General features: G+C 42.4%; 1 protein-coding gene across 2 annotated transcripts; it reads right to left on the bottom strand.

Moving 5' to 3' along the window:
- Nucleotides 1-4103: 4103 nt before the first annotated feature.
- Nucleotides 4104-16969, bottom strand: LOC311242727 (uncharacterized protein). Of its 2 annotated transcripts, XM_084331740.1 has the most exons (7): nucleotides 16699-16969; nucleotides 15184-15346; nucleotides 14936-15066; nucleotides 9596-10055; nucleotides 8853-8991; nucleotides 8309-8535; nucleotides 4104-5636 (listed from the first exon to the last, which is right to left on the bottom strand). In XM_084331740.1, the coding sequence occupies exons 2-7, from the start codon at nucleotides 15316-15318 to the stop codon at nucleotides 5391-5393; spliced, it is 1338 nt and encodes a 445-aa protein (XP_084187866.1). In that variant the 5' UTR covers nucleotides 15319-15346; nucleotides 16699-16969; the 3' UTR covers nucleotides 4104-5390. The 2 variants fall into 2 exon arrangements, with proteins under 2 accessions (XP_084187866.1, XP_084187865.1); XM_084331739.1 differs by having other exon boundaries at nucleotides 15184-16969.
- Nucleotides 16970-17236: the final 267 nt, after the last annotated feature.

The raw sequence follows: 17236 nt of genomic DNA, 5'->3' as shown, positions 1-17236 counted from the left end.
CTTTTTACTCTCATTGGCTCACATCAGTTGTATTCCATTCACATTACCTCAGTAATTACATCCCTCCCATCGCCTTGCGAGAGATTCACTACACCTTTTCTGGATATCAGGGTCCTGCTCATTTTGTAAGTTTTAGAAGTTGCACATATTGAGAAGGGATGGGCTTGGTCTTAGATGCTGTCAGTTCCAAACCTGGGTCAAATAGCATTTGGAAATAAGTATCTGCGTTGGTTTGATCAGGTTGGAGTAACAGATGGGTTTACTACATAAGGAAATACACAGAGTATCAGAATAGAAGGTTGATTTAGTATTGTTTTCTGTGATTGATAACTTACCTGACACTATCTGAGTTATCCGGATGTAGTAAACTCCTCTCCTCTGGCACTCCAAGCAGCTTAAAACAACAAACGGCAGCAGGAGGAAACGAAGAAAACACACACACACACACACACACAGTAAGGGGCAGACGCAGACCTGTGGTAAGCCTAAACCAACACAAATTTCATCATTAAAAAGGCACAGAGAAAATAATGTGTGGCTTTTTTCTTTTTCGAGATGTGATGCACCTATATGACTGGCAATGTTACTAACTCATTCACATGTTCACTCTCTCACTTACTCACTCACTCACTCACTCACTCACTCACTCACTCGTGATTAATCAGTCTCTCTTTGTTATGACACTGTCTATTGTTTCTCCCTCAAATCATATTTGATGCAAGTCTGGTCAGTTCTATACTTCCCCAAATGAGATTGGGAGCAAATCAGCACATAAGATTACCCTCCTCGTTTCAAAATAGCTATACATGTTAGCCCCCTCAGCTCAAGGTATGAGCTTATCTAATGGCCAAATACCGTAAAACGTCAAATAAAAGTCCAAAATAAAAGCATTTTTTTTTTACAAATAAAAGCAGGTCTCAATTAGAAGCCTGGTCTACATTGATTATTTATCTGGTTGCTATTTGTTATGGTACTTTTAACCCTTTCACTACCATACTACCAAACTGTTAACCCTTTCACTACCACGCGACAAAGGGTTAACCCTTTCATAACCACACTACATTAGTGTGGTAGTGAAAGGTTAACCTTCTGTAGTGTGGTAGTGAAAGGGTTAATATGTTATGTGGCTTCACCTTCTGAGCCACCACTATGTCACCAAATTTTTTTAACCACATTTTCATAATTTAACAGGTTACCATCAATCTTGGTATCCAAGCTGATAGAATCACTGCATTTATGGATAGAACAGGATTGATTGATTGATTGATTGATTGATTGATTGAAAATGTGCGGGGGGGGGGGGTAACTGGATTATCGACGAAACCTTACTTGGTCCCAAGAAGAGGGTCTCGTGTATTATTGGGTTAGGTAATTTACTGTACATTGGAGGGGGTTGGGTTAGGACATTTACAGGGGCCAGTTTCGAATTGCAGTCTCCCGTAGGTGCTCTTTGAGAGTGGTTTTGAAAGTGGGTAGTGATTCACATTCCTTTACAGCTGTGGGTAGGGCGTTCCACATTGATGTGGCATAGTTGCGAAACGTGTTTAGTCCCTTGTTTGAGCCGAATCTGGGTTTAACATGATTTGTGGAGCGCCCGCTGGTGTTGTGGTCGTGGTATTCACTGACCTTTGAGAAGTATTTTGACATGTACATGGGTACCTTAGTCATGTAGTGTATCTTGTAGACCAGGCCCATTGCAAGTTGCTGTACTCTGTCTTCTACTCTAAGCCATCCTAGGTTGTCAAAGTGGGCAGGGGTGAGGTGGGTTCTAGGAGTAAGGTCAAGCAGTAGTCTGACCAGTTTGTTTTGTGATGTTTGTAATTTTGTTTTTAGCGCGTTTGAGGTGCTTTGGTACCATGAGGTGCAAGCATAGTCATAGTACCCTTGAATGAGTGCTCCTGCCAGAGTCTACAGGGTATTCTTGTTTACCAGAGAGGATATCCGGTACAAGAATCTAGTTTGTTGGTTGACTTTTTTATTACATTGGATGCCATTTTGTCACAGGAAAGATTTGCCTCTAGGATGGAACCTAGGTATGTAATTTCATCTTTCCTTGTGACAATATTGTCACCCACTGTAACTGAGAAGCCGTCGGTCTTGCTGAGTTTGTTATTTGAACCGAAGACAATGGACGGTTTTACCCAGGTGTAATGATAGTTTGTTATCAGCGAGCCAGGTGCAGATTTTGCCTAGTTCAGAGCTGAGGGTTTTTTCAACCTGTAACTTGTTCTTGTCAGAGACCAGCAGGGCTGAGTCGTCCGCGAACAGGAACAAGTTGCAGTCACAAGTTGACGACATGCATTTGCATAAATTAGGAACAGTAACGGTCCTAGTGTTATGGTTTGTATAGCGACCCCAATTGCACGACACAGACAGGTAATCAGAGTTAGCCAACGCAAGGGCATGATTTATTATATACAAAAAAGCGGCACTCAGCTTTTAAAGGGGGTAAAAACATCAAAGTCCATGAACACAAAAAAGGCGGCACTGTGCCTTTAACGGGCGAACAGGCTGCGTCTATGCCAAATACAACGCCGTTCGGTTTCCGGGTTCCTCTGATTGCGCGGTCACGTGGGCTTAGTGGCCAATCAGAGGAACCCGGAAACCGAACGGCGTTGTATTTGGGCAGACGCCGTTCGGTTTCCGGGTTCCTCTGATTGCCGCGCTAGCACGCCCCCCTTATCGCCCACTCTAGCGCTGTGAAGCGGAAGAGCCAGTGGGGCGACGCGAGGCGGTGGTTTCTCCCCGGCTCCGTGCGCCGCTGACTCGGTCCAGCTCCAGCAGCAGCGGCCGTCTTCTTCCGAGGCGGTAGTGGGGGAGAAGAAGAGGAATATTTTTAAATAGCAAGAATTATCGACTGGCAACTCTGTGCTCGTCAGACATGTTAATGTCAGGTTTTACGGTAGATTAATAGCCAATGAGAAGCAAACTCCTTAACTGCATCAGTCGAACTGTGTGCTGAAGCTATAGTGAGAATAACTAATGCACTGCAAGCTACTCCCTCTTCTTTCATAAAACCTGCATTACACACTATCACTCCAATAGATCCTGTCTGCCGGTTAGTTTAGAATCACATTATCTGGACATCTGTATTATAACTCCATTGCAGCCATTAGAATGTATCAGAAGTACTTTGCATAAGAACTTGCATTATTTCTGTGTGTGTGCCAGCTCTATTACCCCTAACACTATATACACACACACGCATGCACACACACAAACCCTTCTCCTCACTGCACAAATGGATGAGCTGAAGAGCTTCTTAATGATGTTAAAACACCATGCCGATAAGAGGGGGGCCTAAATGAGTGTGTGATTTGTGGTTCACAAATGGGCCATTAGTCCATTTCGGGGCAATGACATCTGAGACATTACTGTACACTGTATACTAATGTATAGGCCTACTAATGGACTCAGACCATAATATGGAGGTAACGGCAGGCTGTCAAGTCAGTGTATGTCATGTCAGCTAAATGAACATTTTTCAATGTCTTGTTTGTCCTCCCTTTTGTGTCTCTTTACTTTAGTCTACCTTCCCCTGCTGGACACCTGCTGTCATTTCATAACAAGCACAATAAACATAATCCTCAAAATAAATAAATCCAACTTGCTCTCTCTGTCACACACACACACATATATGCAAAGTCCCCATGTACTACACATATAATCTCTCTCTCTCTCACACACACGCACATGCACACAAGTTCCCTTGTACCACACATCCTCTCTCTCACTCCCTCTCTCTGTCTGTCTCTGTCTCTCCTCCTTCCTTTCAACATAGACACTCACCAGGACTTCTCATTATAGATCAGCTAAAGAGCCTCTTAGTGGCTCAAACAGTGATTTATGAGAAGAGGGAACAGGTCACTTAAGAGGGAAGAAACCATGATTAGATTGCGGTTAAGCTACATTCTGATAATGTAATAAACACACGTACACACACACACATCCATATAAAAACATTCAATATAATATGATGGGATATAATGGCATGAAAGAATAATGTATGTGAGTGCTGAGAGTGGGGGAGGGGGTTGGGTCTCGTTCAGGGAGGCGTGGGAACTGGGAAGCACCAGTGATAAACACATGTATGAAACAAGAGGTCATAGGAAACCTTTTTATTCACTGGTGGAAATTGTGTTGTTGACAAAAAAAACTGCTTGTTGTACAACAGCACTACACGGCTATGGTTGAAATAATGTACAAAGGCAAATAAGAACATAAAAAAGTATATATATAAATATATAAGAAATAAAGAGGTAAAAATACAAGTTCAGGCACAGGAATTCCTATTTAGATAATGACTTATTTATCCAAGTAAGCTGATATCTATCTTGGTTGTGTAGGCCTACTGTATGTGTGTGGGTGAATTTGAATGGTACTTTTGTCCTTTTTCATCTTCATATAATTTAAGAATTCTTACATTCCTACCCCCTAACCCTGTCAGAGTGCCATGCTCCATAGATATATATAACTAGATGGTGCAAGTCACAGTCAACTATTCTGGTACGTTCTATGGTAGCTGTACAAAAATACTCGAACTCGCTGAAATCTCGACTGATTTACAAACGGTTTGGTTGATTACAAACGCTATTAAGAACGTGGCTATGATTCAGAATGCTTGGACATGTGGACATTTTTTCATATGAAACTCCATTATAAGTATGCAGTATGATAACTACATCTCTGATGTTTATAACAAACCAAACCGTTTGAAAATCGGTTGAAAATTTAGCAAGCTATGGTTATTTCAATAGTACATGCACTGCACCATAGACATTCATGTTATGAGTGGGCATGCTGCCTGTGGCAAGATGGCCGCCATGTGGCAACATCGGTCTCCATTGGCCAGCAGCGCGGGTGAGTCATCTAGCCTTTATATATGTCCCAGTGGTTCTCAAACTACGGGTCGCGACCCAAATTGGGGTCGCGGGTAGGTGACATTGGCAAGTAAAAAAATGTAATTAAAATAAATAAAAATTTATGTTCTGGCAACCTATCTTGGCTAAATATGCCTCGTTTTATAAATGAGAATTGATAACATAGTGCTGTAATTATATGTTCTAATAAATATGCATGATCAAGTTCAACAACGTGTGCTTTTATTTTGATATTCCTTAATTCCGCGTTGAAATTCCGCGATGTGGGGTCCCCAATAATTTTCCTAAATAAAATGGGGTCACGGTATGAAAAAGTTTGAGAACCCCTGGTCTATGCCATGCTCCCCCACTGAGCTCCTAACCCTGTCAGAGTGCCATGCTATCACAGGGAATAAAACCCTGGCCATTCTTTATTCATTCCGCTACACAGTGAATGGAATCCGTAAACCCTGGCAGTGTGTGCCATGCTCTGTCCACTAACACAGGACTAGAGGAGTCTGTCTGGGTTCATCATTGTCTAGGCTTCCTCCCTTTCTTCCTCCTCTTCAGCGCCAGTATCCAGGCAGGCAGAGTGGCTCGTGGTGGCGGTACAACCACCTGCTCCTCCACCGCTTGCTCCATCCCAACATCCTCGTCTGTCAAAGAGTCCTCCTCAGAATCTTCTATGTCTGAACCTTCCAGATCCAGGTCAATGGGTGCTATGGCAACGACCTCCTCTGAGAAATGTACCCGCCGTGCTGAGTCTTCAACTCGCCTCTGATGAAGAGAGATAGAGGTGATGTGTGTGTGTGTGTGTGTGTGTGTGTGTGGAGGGGGGGGGGGGGAGTAGAGGGAGAGAGGAAAACAGAGTTGATACGAAATTTATATTAATAGAATGATCTATTGTGACCTCTAGCATAATCACAGCCTCTTCACTACCAAATCAGTATCGGTAAAAGAAGGGGTTTTTCCCCATTCTCCAGTGGTCAAAAATGGTTTGATTTTGCACAAAAGCTGTGTAACTAATAGTATCAACCCAAGAATTGCTGCAGAAATGTATTACACATAATTGATCATGGGATGGTCATTATAAGTAAATTACATAAACCGTCAGTTTGAGGAATGGTCATGATTATAAGTAAATTACATAAGCCATCATTTGAGGGGAGTCACCGGGCTCCTCCTTCACACCCTCCTTTAATCCGATGTATTCCTTTCTTGTTCTTAATTATGTGCAAATAAACTTCAAAGTGGTGCACTGCTAAACGTAGAGTGAAGAAAGGTCTGGACAGTGCTAGACTACATTATGACATTCTGCTTCAGACCACAAGGGGGCAGTGAGAGATGGTATGACACTACATGGTAGCAGAACGTGACATGAATGAATGAATGAATGAATGAATGAATGAATGAATGAATGAATGAATGAATGAATGAAAACTTTATTTAACAGATTGCAGAATGGGTACAATACAGTACGGCTCAATACACACAATTGTTAAGGGGATGCAGACCAGAGAAAGACGTTTGTCTTGTTTACATCAGTATGGCCTTGTCAGTATTCCAATGTACAATGCCCCCCCCCCCCCACCTCCAATGTACAGCCCCACCCAACCCCACCCCACCTACCCAACCTCCTCCAATGTACAGTTTCTATGTCAAATGTATGTCAGTATTCCAATGTACAGTGTCCCGTCCCGTCCCCCCCCACCTCCAATGTACAGCCCCACCCAACCCCACCCCACCTACTCAACCTCCTCCAATGTACAGCTTCTATGTCAAATGTATATACACTCTTTCTGGATTTTTTTAGTATCACAAACAGTACTGTATTTGCAAATCTGGTATGTCATAAATGTATAGATGTAGCAGTACTGTCTATCTGTATGTCGTGTGTGTCATATGATGAATTGAAAATGGGGGACCCTGATATAAACAAGACGAAAGTCTTTCTCTGGTCTGCATTCCCTTAACAATTGTATGTTTTGAGCTGTACTGTAGTGTACCCATTCTGCAATCTGTTAATAAACTTTTCAATCAATCAATCAATCAATCAATCAATCAATCAATCAATCAATCAATCAATCAATCAATCAATCAATCAATCCCCCATTTTCAATTCATAGTGACATTTATGACATACACAACATACAGGACATTTATGGCATAGGGACATACATGACATACAGGTATTTAGTACTGTTACATTTGTGACATATACGATATGCAAATATACAGTACTGTTACCCAACACACACACGACACGCACGCTGTGCACGCTCACACACGAGCAGCCACTTAACACTTTAACATGAGCGGGCACACACTCATGTCGCACACACGCACACTTATGGCCAAAGGAAAGGACACTTTAAATTAGAATAACAGGAACAGTGTATTGCACTACCAAAGCTAACTAGCATGTCCCATATGCTCTGTAAATAACTATGTACAGATAACGAGATGTCACTCCATGTTACCTGTTACCTGTTTACTGCACAATGTTGTTTTTTCATTTTTGATTCTATTATATGTTGTACCACTGTATTGCACATCGTTGCGGGCAAGACCACCCGCATTTCATTGTATACCTGTATGCCGTGACAATTAAAACTCTTGACTTGACTTGACTTGAGATCCTGACAGAATATATACATATGATGGGGAGGGGACTGTACATTAGGAGGGGGTGGGTGGGTGGGAGAGAAATATACATATGGTGGGGAGAGAATATATACATACGGTGGGGAGGAGACTGTACATTAGGAGGGGGTGGGTGGGTGGGAGAGAAATATAAATACGGTGGGGAGAGAATATATACATGCGGTGGGGAGGAGACTGTCTATTAGGAGGGGGTGGGGGGGGTTTGGACATTTACGGTGGCCAGTTTCGAATTGCAGCCTCCCGTAGGTGCTCTTTAAGAGCGGTTTGAATGTCGGTAGGGATTCAGCTTTGGGTAGGGCGTTCCACATTGATGTGGCATAATTGCGAAACGTGTTTAAGATAAGATAAGATAAGATAAGATATTCCTTTATTGATCCCCTTGGGGAAATTCAGGCATCATAGCAGCATGGGGGGGAGGGGTACAGGTAGTAAAACAACACAGTATACAGGTAGTAAAAGACAACACAGGCAGTGTAAACAATTTGATCAATATGGTCAATATAATTTACTATCTGACTAGCTGAGGAATATTCACATTATTCACAGTGTCACATAAGGTGCAGTATGCATGAGGTAGTGTTATAATTTACTATCTACTGAGTATACATTAATCAAAGTACCAGTCCCTTGTTTGAGCCGAATCTGGGTTTAACATGATTTGTTGAGCTTCCTCTGGTGTTGTGGTCGTGGTATTCACTGACCTTTGGGAAGTATTTTGACATGTACATGGGTACCTTAGTCGTATAGTGTATCTTCTAGACCAGACCAGACATCCTCTCCCTCACCTTTTTGGTCGATGTTTCCATTGTTACTGAGGACTCTGAATCTTGAGATAGTGAGTGACGGAGAACGCTGCGGAGCATGGGAACAGGAGGAGGAGTGAAGGATGGAGACAGCGGGTAAAGAGAGGACTTTGTGGGGTATAAAGACATCATGGCATTATCATCTCCTTTCCTCTCGCTCTCCTCCATTATTTGGTTGATGGCAGTGCTTGATGAAGACGTGAACTCATCTGTGAGACAAAAGAGACATGAGAGAGAGAGATTTCTGATGTCCATTCCTACAGAACTTTGTGAACAAGGCGTCATGTACTGTACCAGCTATCTTTCTTTCTTTCTTTCTTTCTTTCTTTCTTTCTTTCTTTCTTTCTTTCTTTCTTTCTTTCTTTCTTTCTTTCTTTCTTTCTTTCTTTCTTTCTTTCTTTCTTTCTACTTCTTGTGAGGAGCAACCGTAAACAAGTTAATTTTGGGCCCTGACCCACAGTTTAAAAACCTCTGTGTTTCAGTTAAACCTATCATTATGCATGAGTGTTGAGTTGTTCTGTCTGACCTCTCTTGGCCTCTTTTCTGCCTCTCTCCCCCTCCTCTACTGGCTCCATCTCTCCTCTCCTCTCCTGGGACTGATGCACCCTCTTCCTGTTCAGCGGCACTCTGCTCTTGGTGGCTGAATTGTCCAGGACGTCTACCGGCTGTGTGGAGAAGCCAGAGACAACGTGAGCAACACCCAACTTACACACATCACAATACTGAAGACTTTTACAGTTGGTTATGATAATAAACAGTGTAATTGAGAGTTAAATTCAATTCAAATCTCATATTTATACAAGGTTGACACACTGAGAGGAAGATCTGTTTCACTCTCTCTCTTCTCTCTCTCTTCTCTCTCTATCTCTCTCTCTCTCTCTCTCTCTCTCTCACACACACACATCTTACACTTACATCCACGTAGCCTTCTGTCCACATAGCCCTCTCTTAATCTGTATATCATATCTATAACTCGTAGTCTGTACGTCAAGGTACCACTTAATTTCGCCTACTCTCCTGTATAAATACCTTGTTAGCTCACCATTCTACAGAGATCTGGGCTATAGGGTTCATTGCTGTAACCTAGGTCTGGTCAGATTATTCCACATTAATACAGAACAAAGGCATATAATTTAGGGATATTCTTTTTCTTTTTCTTCTATACAAAATCCTTGTCTTTTAACTTGCACATATCACATTGTTCTTATTTAGGTAAGGAAACTGTAAGGAACATTTTGTGCAGTTTGTAGCTTTTCAGTGACATCTTACCTTTATGAAGGAATATACTCTTTGAGGTGTATGATTCAGTCCCATCACACTCTCCTCAGATCTAGAGTCTGATTGGATATTACCATGTTCCATTGGTTCTAATTGGTTGGCTTTGTTTTTAGAATCCAGGTCTGGAATGTGGCTTGGCTCTGAGAAGTCCATGATGACAGGTCCGGAAATATCACTTGATATTGGTGTCGTGCTGAAGTCAGGTGCTCGGCCTGATTTCATTCCTCTGAAGTTCCATTGGTTCACACTTCCTGATTGGTTCGCAGACAATTGGAGACCACCTTGATGTTGAAGGTTCAGGGTGGTCTTTAATTGGCTTGCTCCTTGTTCTGTTGGTCTCTGATTGGTTGAGTTAACGGTAGGGTTTAGGAACCTGGCCCACTCTTGACCTGTGAGAATCTCCTCCAGTAGGCTGAACGATCCCAGGCCAAACTCAAAGTCATTGATAGATCTGTGACAAGAGAAATTATTCACCAAACTGAATGTAAAGGACACAAACAGAACACCTAGTTTGTGAAGGGTGTACATAGGTATAACATGTACTAGCAGTGTAGTGAATGTTGTACATAGGTATAACATCTACTAGCAGTGTAGTGAAGGTTGTAAATACAGTTTAACATGTACTAGCAGTGTAGTGAATGAATGAATGAATGAAAACTTTATTTAACAGATTGCAGAATGGGTACAATACAGTACGGCTCAATACATACAATTGTTAAGGGGATGCAGACCTGAGAAAGACGTTTGTCTTGTTTCCATCAGGGTCCCCCATTTTCAATTCATATAGATAGGTGAAGTGAAGTGAAGATGAAGTGAAGGTTGTAAATACAGTTTAACATGTACTAGCAGTGTAGTGAAGGTTGTAATACAGTTGAACATGTACTAGCAGTGTAGTGAAGGTTGTAAATATAGTCTAAGATGTACTAGCAGTGTAGTGAAGGTTGTAAATACAGTTTAAGATGTATTTCCACCTCTCGATCTGGGCACAATTGACTCTGAATATATGAATGTATATAATTTCACTGGAATTTTATCGATAGGGAACAACTTGGACCAATGTTTCTTTCCTGTCAGTTATTGATATTAGCAAACAGGACGTGAACTTGGGTCCATTTAGAATGTTTATGGTGTCAAGTTGAAACCGCCTATACTTTATAGTAACCCTTTCACTACCACACAACAGAAGGTTAACCCTTTCACTACCACACTACAGACGGTTAACCGGTTACCCTTTCCCTACCACACTACAGACTTTGTTGTGTGGCAGTGAAAGGGTTAACCTTCTGTATTGTCGCTGTGAAAGGGTTAACCCTTTGGTAGTGTTTTTGTTCAATTTTGTTATTCAATTTCATAGTATAATATCTACATCCTGATCTGCAATGCACACTTTTTAGAACTGTATAGTAATCTTTATTTTAGTCATCTTATTTTATTCTATGCTAAATGTATTGTATTTTATTATTGGAGGCTGCTATAGTCGAGGGACCACAATAAATAGATTGTCACTCTTCTTGCTGTAAAGTACTGAAATAAGTGACAATAAGGAATCGGAATCTGGTAGTGAAAGGGTTAAACAAGGATTAATACGAATTAATTGGCTGTGTCAAAATGTCACATCAAATGTGAGTTTGCTTCACAGCACCCACCCCGCTTGTGTAATAATAACTACCAATGACTTAGGAATGTGGGCACAGTATCCCAGCCTCCTATTCACAACATGGTCTCATCAGAAAGTCAATAAAGTCGATCACAGGAAAAAAGGCACATAATCTACGTTATATTATAGCCATAAGTCATATATTTACGTATTGTATCTGCAAAAGTCTAAAACAAACGCAGCAACCAGGGGTTGAACCAACCATCATTGCAGTCGGGGGCGAGTGCTCTCACCACTATCTAACTATGATTATAGTTAGAGTTAAGGTTAGTTTTATCATTCGCTTAATGGTTATGGTTAAGACATACATTTAGGGTTAATGTTCGAGTTCGATCCCCAGCAGGGGAAAGTTAAAATGTTTGGAATATGTAATATATGTACTTATTGTAATTGTAACTTTTTGTAAGTGTAATTGTTTTTAAATTGTGTTTGAGGAATTTATTGAAGGAATCTATTTTTCTATTCTTAGTACAGTACTAGTACAGTTTTATTTATTTTTATTACTAAACTTTTTTTCTATTAGTTGATTATTGTTGATGATGATGACTATGTAATACTGGACTACACTGTAAATGAGGGATGTCCCTCAGTGTACATTTTCAAGTCAAAATAAAGATTGAATGAATGATTTTTTTTATATGTACACATGTTACATGGCTTATGGCTATAACATACCATACATTATGTACCTTTTTTCCTGTGGTCAATTAGTATTTTATTTACATATTTTAAGTGAAATCAGGCTGCCGGGTCATGCTACAACTGCCATTTCACCCCTGATAGAATGTTACAGTTGACGTATGTCTTGAAAACAGGAACTGAGATGTGTGAGTGTGTGTGTGTGCGCACATTCTGTGTGATTGTGTGTCCTTATGAGGAGGTACACACAAATATGTGTATGAATGTTCTCGTAAAATTACTGTCAATGAATGTACTATTACAGAGTGAGTTATGAGTGTCTGTCTCACTCCATTACTTTCATCTCTCTCTATCTCTCTCTGAGTCATTATAGGTACTCGTGAATTTTTGATGAATGTTCTCATGCTGGGATGTTACTATGTCATTCACAACAATCACAAGTGTCACTGAGACGTAACAGAGAGGCTTAGTGACAGATTCTGTCAGTGACAAGGGTGTGTTTGACACATCAAAACCACAGAGAGAGAGAGGGAGATAGAGAGAAAAAAGAGATAGAGAGAGTCAACCAATGAACTAGATTATTGTACCGGATCTCCTCTCTGGTAAACAAGAATACCCTGAAGAGTCTCATGCAAGGGTACTACGACTATGCTTGCACCTCATGGTACCAAAGCACCTCAAAGGCACTAAAAACTAGATTACAAACATCACAAAACAAACTGGTCAGGCTACTGCTTGACCGTACTCCTTGAACCCACCTCACCCCTGCCCATTTTGACAACCTAGGATGGCTTAGAGTAGACGACTGAGTACAGCAACTTGCAATGGGCCTGGTCTACAAGATACACTACACCACAGGGCGGCTGAGTGGCGCAGTGGGCAAGGCGCTCGCCACTAACGCAGGAGATGCTGGTATCGAGCCCAGCTCTTGGCGTTGCTACCGGCTTGGCCGGCCGTCATACTAACACAATTGGCAGTGTTAGAGAGTGGGAAAGCCGGTGGGTGGGGATTGGACGTTGTGGACAGCGACTCTTACAGGTCGGTTGGGTGACGCCGGTGCAGTAGAAACAGGAAGTATCGGGGGCAGCGTGAGCCTCCCACGCGTTACTCCTCGCCACTGAGAGTTCGAGCTGCTGCGGTGAAAAGATGCGACAGGCTGCCTCCTGGTGTACCGGAGGGGACACGTGATGCAAGGCTTCTATCCTCACTACAGCCGACCAGTGGGAGGCATAGTCTAGCAACGTTCAAGACAGGGGAGGGAAGAATTGGAAATACGAAATTGGGAAAAAATTTAAAAATGGGGGAGAAAAGTGGATAAAAAAAAATATATATATAAACTACACCATGTACTATGACTATGTACATGTCGAAATACTTCCCAAAGGTCAGTAAATACCACGACCACAACACCAGAGGGAGTTCCACTAATCATGTTCAACCCAGATTCGGCTCAAACAAGGGACTAAACACGTTTCGCAATTATGCCACAGCTGTAAAGGAATGTGAATCACTACCCACCTTCAAAACCGCTCTCAACGAGCACCTACGGGAGGCTGCAATTCGAAACTGGCCCCCGTAAATGTCCAAACCCCCCCTCCATATGCTTGCACCCCCCCTCCTCCCACCCACCGCCTCCCAATGTACAGTCTCCTCCCCCTCGTATGTATATATTTTCTGTTAGGATCTCTGTTTAACAGTACTGTATATTTGCATATCGTGTATGTCACAGTACTGTATATCTGTATGTCATAAATGTCATGATATATCTGTATATCTGTATGTTGAGTATGTCATAAATGTCATTATAAATTGAAAATGGGGGACCCTGATGTAAACAAGATGAAAGTCTTTCTCTGGTCTGCATCCCCTTAACAATTGTGTGTATAATTGAGCCATACTGTATTGTACCCATTCTACAATCTGTTAATAAAGTTTTCAATCAATCAATCAGAAAGAAAGAGAGGGAGAGAGAGAGAAAGAGAGAGAGAGAAAGAACGAGATAGAGAAAAAGAGAGGGGGAGAGAGAGAGAAAGAGAGATTATTCATATAATCCTGAGTATCTATCAGCAATGGAAATATTTCATCACAAATGTCACATCTCCCCCCCACACCCCTTTGGGGCTAATATGAGTTGCCAATCAGATGTGACTGGATTGGAGCGGTCTCTAGGCCTGTTGACCTGTGTTACAGACTGGTGTCAGTTTCATATGTGCACATTCACTCACAGGCCTGTATAACCATTACTTATAGTAATTTAAAGGCTGGTCCACATTACTGATTTAGCACGAACTGGGAGTCGTCAGCACTCTAATGGAGGTAAATGTGGACATGAAGCATTTTAGATTCTGTAGCTCAAAGCTGAAGTACTCATAGTATTCAGTATCGGTTAATGTCACATACCAAGAACTGAGTACTAGCACAATGCTATCCAGTGCCAATGAAAGGATTATCTCTTATCTCTAGGATTGGTTTAACTAAAACAAAAGAAAAAGTAACTTTACCTGTAGAAAGAATGCACATTTTCTACAGAATAAAATAGCTGTCAATTTTTTTTTAAAAGTAGTCATATCTGTAGACCTAATCCATATCTGCGAGTACTCAAGACAGACGTGTACATGCGTACAACAACCAGGTAGGGGAGGGAGGGAATTGGCACAACGACTAAATTGGGACGGGGAGAAAATCAGAGAAAAATAGGAGAACGAGAAGGTAAAAAAAATAAAAAAAAACAGACGTGTACTCATACAGACGTGTACTCATACAGACTTGTACTCATACAGACGTGTACTCATAGACATGTACTCATACTTGGTCAACAAGTGGTATTGGTAGCTACACGTCTAAAGCCTGTGATGTTTTGTGTGTAGACAATATACCAGAAGTAGCAAACATATCTAATCCACTGCTGTGTTGGTTCTTTGTTATGCTTTTTGAAAAAAATATTAGTATGTCTTTTATATTGTTCTAATGTTTTTAGCATAGATATAGTGTATTATATTTCTATTGTTTTTAGATGTATTTTTCGTGTTGTTTACCTGATGTGAGCATCTGTGGTGCAGTGCTGTGAGAGGTCAGGAGGGGTGTCAATGAGGTCGCTCCTGGTTGGTGAATGACGGGGCCTTTCTCTCTCATTTTGTGCCACCGACGGTGGAGTTTGGGGTGAAAACTGTTTGAAAGAAGAAGCTGTTGAATCTTTCTCACAATAAATCACCTTGTACGCAGGTGTACAGAAGCTCTACTCTATGATAAATACAAGTAAAACAGATTAAAGAACACCACTCACTTCATCCACTCTCTCGTCCTTCACCTCCTTCCTCTCTCTTCCTCTCTTCGTCAAACTCCCACGCTGCTCCCGCCATCGGTCCTTGATCTTCTGCGTCCACCTCCTCGTTTTGGTCTCAGACGGTCTCTTATTCATTTGGACTTCTGAAGCTGTGGTCTTCTGTCTGGTTGAGAGGATCTCTGTGTCTTTACTGTGCAATAGAACCCCAGAGCCCCCATTTCCCATTTCTGCACGACTCCCTGTGCTGTGAATTGCCTCTGGAGGCTTCAAGGACCACGCATAGACTCTTGGGGTAAAGGCTGTGTCGGAATTATTAACTTTCTGACTCTGTTCCACAGTTCTAGAATCCACAGTGCCCTCTGTGGTAGGCCTGCTGTTTTGATAGGGTGATTGACAGGTCAAAGGTGAAGTATCATGAAGGGAACTTTGGCCATCATGGGGATGAGTGTTCGCCGTTGATAAGTTCTCACTATCAATGCACCCTATGATCTCATCTCCTCTTCTCTCAAAGGAAGTGACATCAGCATCCTTTGGTGTGTCTGCAGGAAACCTTTGCCCCCTTCCTTTTGGGGTGATCACTTCCTGTTGGGGTGATCCTGAACTGCTGTTTTCACGCCTATCACTGACAATGTTGTTTTTAAGGGAGGGAGAGGAAATTACACCCAGAGGAGAAGAAGAGAAAGTCGTTACTTCCTGTCCTTGGTCCAGCTGACCCAGCTGTGGTCCTCTACCTCTGAGGGTGGTCGCAGGTTTGCCAAAGTCACACAGAGGTGTCCCAAACGCCTTTCTAGAGTCCGACCTCCTCATCTCACACAGCTGACCAAAGTCACCATGGTTACCAATCCCCCTCCCTCCCTGTCCCCCTGGCTCTGTGTCAATGTCGTCAGTATGAGACAGCCCTATCACCGCTGCCCCCAAACCATCAACTGGGATGTTGTTTAATCCACCAGCGGTCTGGAGGTAGTGGGTCCCTGTCCCTCCACCCTGCCCATGACTCAGGGCAGCGGTGGCGGGTCTGGAGAGGTGCAGGGGTCCCTGGGTCTCTGTGCCTGGCTGAAGCCTCAGCCTCTGCAGCATTGACTGGAGGATGGACTGGGTGTCTGTGGTTGGGGCTTGTGACTCAGACATCCAGGGAAGGAAGTTGGATACACCTAACCTTACTGTACACAGCAAATCAAAAAGTCACACAAAACAACATAAACTATGCATATCTCACACACCGCACAGTGTCTGGATACTTAACGCATGGGTAGATACTGTAGCTCGGTCCATTCGGTGCAATGAGTGTTTTGAGTCAGGAGCTTGAGAGGATGACAGCTGGTTTCTCTGTGTAGTTTTCCTCAATTCTGTGCGACTTCGCCACTTTATCCAAACGACTGCTCTTGTGAAGAAGCATGTGAGGGTTGTTGTTGTTGTTGTTGTTGTTGTTGTTGTTGTTGTTGTTGTTATTTTCTTCTTTTCACATGGTCACACTTTCTGCAATTCACCTCTACTATTCTAAAGATAGATATTTACCTTCCTCTGCTAGGAATCACTTGTTTCTTCTCTGTGAACGTTGCCTCTCTTCTTGGTTTCTTCTTCTCCTGTGCTGCCTCCTCCGATCCTCCATGGTCTTTCAACGTCCCGTCTCTTTCCTCAAGAGAAATACTAGACTTTGCAAAAAGAAGACCGTACCAACTCTGACGTTTGTCACTTCCTGTTTCTGCTTGTTTCTTCTTTTTTTTCAACCTCTCCTACTACCTACTGCCACAAGAATTAGGCTGTATGTGTCTAGTGCAGAGGTTTTTCAGGCACACCTCTCCAGTCACAATCAGTGTAGGGAGACAGAGAGAGAGAGAGAGAGAGAGAGAGAGAGAGAGAGAGAGAGAGAGAGAGAGAGAGAGAGAGAGAGAGAGAGAGAGAGAGAGAGAGAGAGAGAGAGAGAGAGAGAGGGGGGGGGGAATGGAATTGGAAGGAGAGAGAGCTAGACAGAGCAATGTTCCACAGACCACAAAGAGTACCCAGACCAACGAGAAAGACCAGTGAGGCCAGATGACTGACAGTAGCTCTCTTT

Source organism: Notolepis coatsorum (assembly GCF_963971535.1).
Source record: "Notolepis coatsorum genome assembly, chromosome: 16".
In the NCBI taxonomy this organism is placed as follows: domain Eukaryota; kingdom Metazoa; phylum Chordata; class Actinopteri; order Aulopiformes; family Paralepididae; genus Notolepis; species Notolepis coatsorum.
This window is presented reverse-complemented; position numbering and strand designations above follow the sequence as displayed.

Excerpts from the sequence above, each read along its gene's own strand:
- LOC311242727 (XM_084331739.1), bottom strand. The coding sequence starts at position 16,311 with ATGTCTGAGTCACAAGCCCCAACCACAGACACCCAGTCCATCCTCCAG. Across the intron at positions 8,536-8,852 it reads CAGAAAAGAGGCCAAGAGAG|ATGAGTTCACGTCTTCATCA; the intron begins GTCAGACAGAAC and ends TTTGTCTCACAG. Across the intron at positions 5,637-8,308 it reads TGGAAACATCGACCAAAAAG|AGGCGAGTTGAAGACTCAGC; the intron begins GTGAGGGAGAGG and ends TCTCTTCATCAG.